The 1,775-nt window shown below is 38.5% G+C and overlaps 1 protein-coding gene across 1 annotated transcript in view; it reads right to left on the minus strand.

The window, feature by feature from the left end:
* Positions 1-1,775, minus strand: part of LOC102874724 (zinc finger protein 91-like) — a 19,731-nt gene that overhangs the window by 3,912 nt on the left and 14,044 nt on the right. Inside the window, exon 5 of the mRNA XM_006902836.1 lies at positions 36-1,537. Within this exon, the coding sequence (XP_006902898.1) occupies positions 36-1,537 (1,502 nt within the window). The remainder of the gene's footprint in view (positions 1-35; positions 1,538-1,775) is intronic.

Below are 1,775 nucleotides of genomic sequence, written 5' to 3' on the forward strand. Positions count from 1 at the left end.
TCCTGTACGAATTCTTTTATGAGAAATGAGTTTACTTGATTGAGAAAAAGTTTTCCCACATTCCTTACATTCATAAGATTTCTCTCCTGTATGAATTCTTCTATGTTGAATGAGGTTATTTGACTGAGAAAACCTTTTCCCACATTCCTTACATTCATAATGTTTCTCTCCTGTATGAATTCTTTTATGTCGAGTGAGGCCATATGAGTAGGAAAACCTTTTCCCACATTCCTTACATTCATAAGGTTTCTCTCCCGAATGAATTCTTTTATGTCGACTGAGGCAACTTGAGCGGGAAAACCTTTTCCCACATTCCTTACATTCATAAAGTTTCTCTCCTGTGTCCATTCTACGATGTTCCATGAGGCGATGTGAGACTGAAGATGATTTCCCGTATTCCTGACATTCGTAACATTTCTCTCCTGTATGAATTCTTCTATGTTGAATGAGGTTATATGACTGGGAAAACCTTTTCCCACATTCCTTACATTCATAAGGTTTCTCCCCTGTATGAATTCTTTTATGTCGAGTGAGGCCATACGAGGAGGAAAACCTTTTCCCACATTCCTTACATTCATAACGTTTTTCTCCTGTATGAATTCCTTTATGTCGACTGAGGCCACTTGAGTGGGAAAACCTTTTCCAACATTCCTTACATTCATAAGGTTTCTCTCCTGTGTGCATTCTATGATGTTCCGAGAGGCAAAGTGAGACTGAAAATGTTTTCCTGTATTCCTGACATTCGTAACGTTTCTCTCCTGTATGAATTCTTCTATGTTGAATGAAGCAACTTGAGCGGGAAAACCTTTTCCTACATTCCTTACATTCACAAGGTTTCTCTCCTGTACAAATTCTTTTATGAGAAATGAGTTTACTTGATTGAGAAAATGTTTTCCCACATTGCTTACATTCATAAGTTTTCTCTCCTGTATGAATTCTTTTATGTCGAGTGAGGTCATACGAGCCGGAAAACCTTTTCCCACATTCCTGGCATTCATAAGGTTTCCCTGCTGTGTGCATTCTACGATGTTCCATGAGGTAACGTGAGACTGAAAATGTTTTCCCGCATTCCTGACATTCGTAAGGTTTCTCTTTTCTATGAATTTTTCTATGTCGAATGAGTTTACTTACTTGAGAAAATGTTTTCCCACATTCCTTACATTCATGAGATATCTTTCCTGGGTGAATACTCAGGTGTGGAGTGAAGTCAGGTGATGCGGCACAAGTTTTCCCACATTCCTTACACATGGGAGGTGTCTCTACTCCATGAAGTTTTCTATGAGATGTCTGGTGACTTGATTGGGAAACTGGTTTCTCACATTCCTTACACCGAGAATGTTTTCCTCTTGTGTAAGTTTTCCTATGTTCAGAGAGGTCATGTGACCGAGGAAAGGTTTCCCCACATTGATTAGGTTCAAAACTTATCTCTCCCGTGTGACTTCTTCCCTGCGCCGTGATCTGACTTGATGGTGAAAATGCTTTCACACATTCTTTACTTGCACCACGTTTCTCTGTGACATGCGTCCTTGAATATCTCCTTAGATGTAATAAAGAAAAACACACAATTAACACCCTTTTGACATAGATACAGCCTACGTACACTCTGAATTTTTCCATCTGCTCTGATCTCTCAATGTCCTAGTACAGGAATAATAATTTTCCCATTTTCTGAACAATCATAAAGCTGACCAAAAATGATAAATGTTTGTTGAAAAACTAAAGGAAATGTATTTATAGAAGTTCTTCATGTCTTTCTACATTCCCGATAGTCTACC

Source organism: Elephantulus edwardii, unplaced genomic scaffold, assembly GCF_000299155.1.
Source record: "Elephantulus edwardii isolate Elephantulus edwardi_28Jun2011 unplaced genomic scaffold, EleEdw1.0 scaffold00462, whole genome shotgun sequence".
In the NCBI taxonomy this organism is placed as follows: Eukaryota; Metazoa; Chordata; class Mammalia; order Macroscelidea; family Macroscelididae; genus Elephantulus; species Elephantulus edwardii.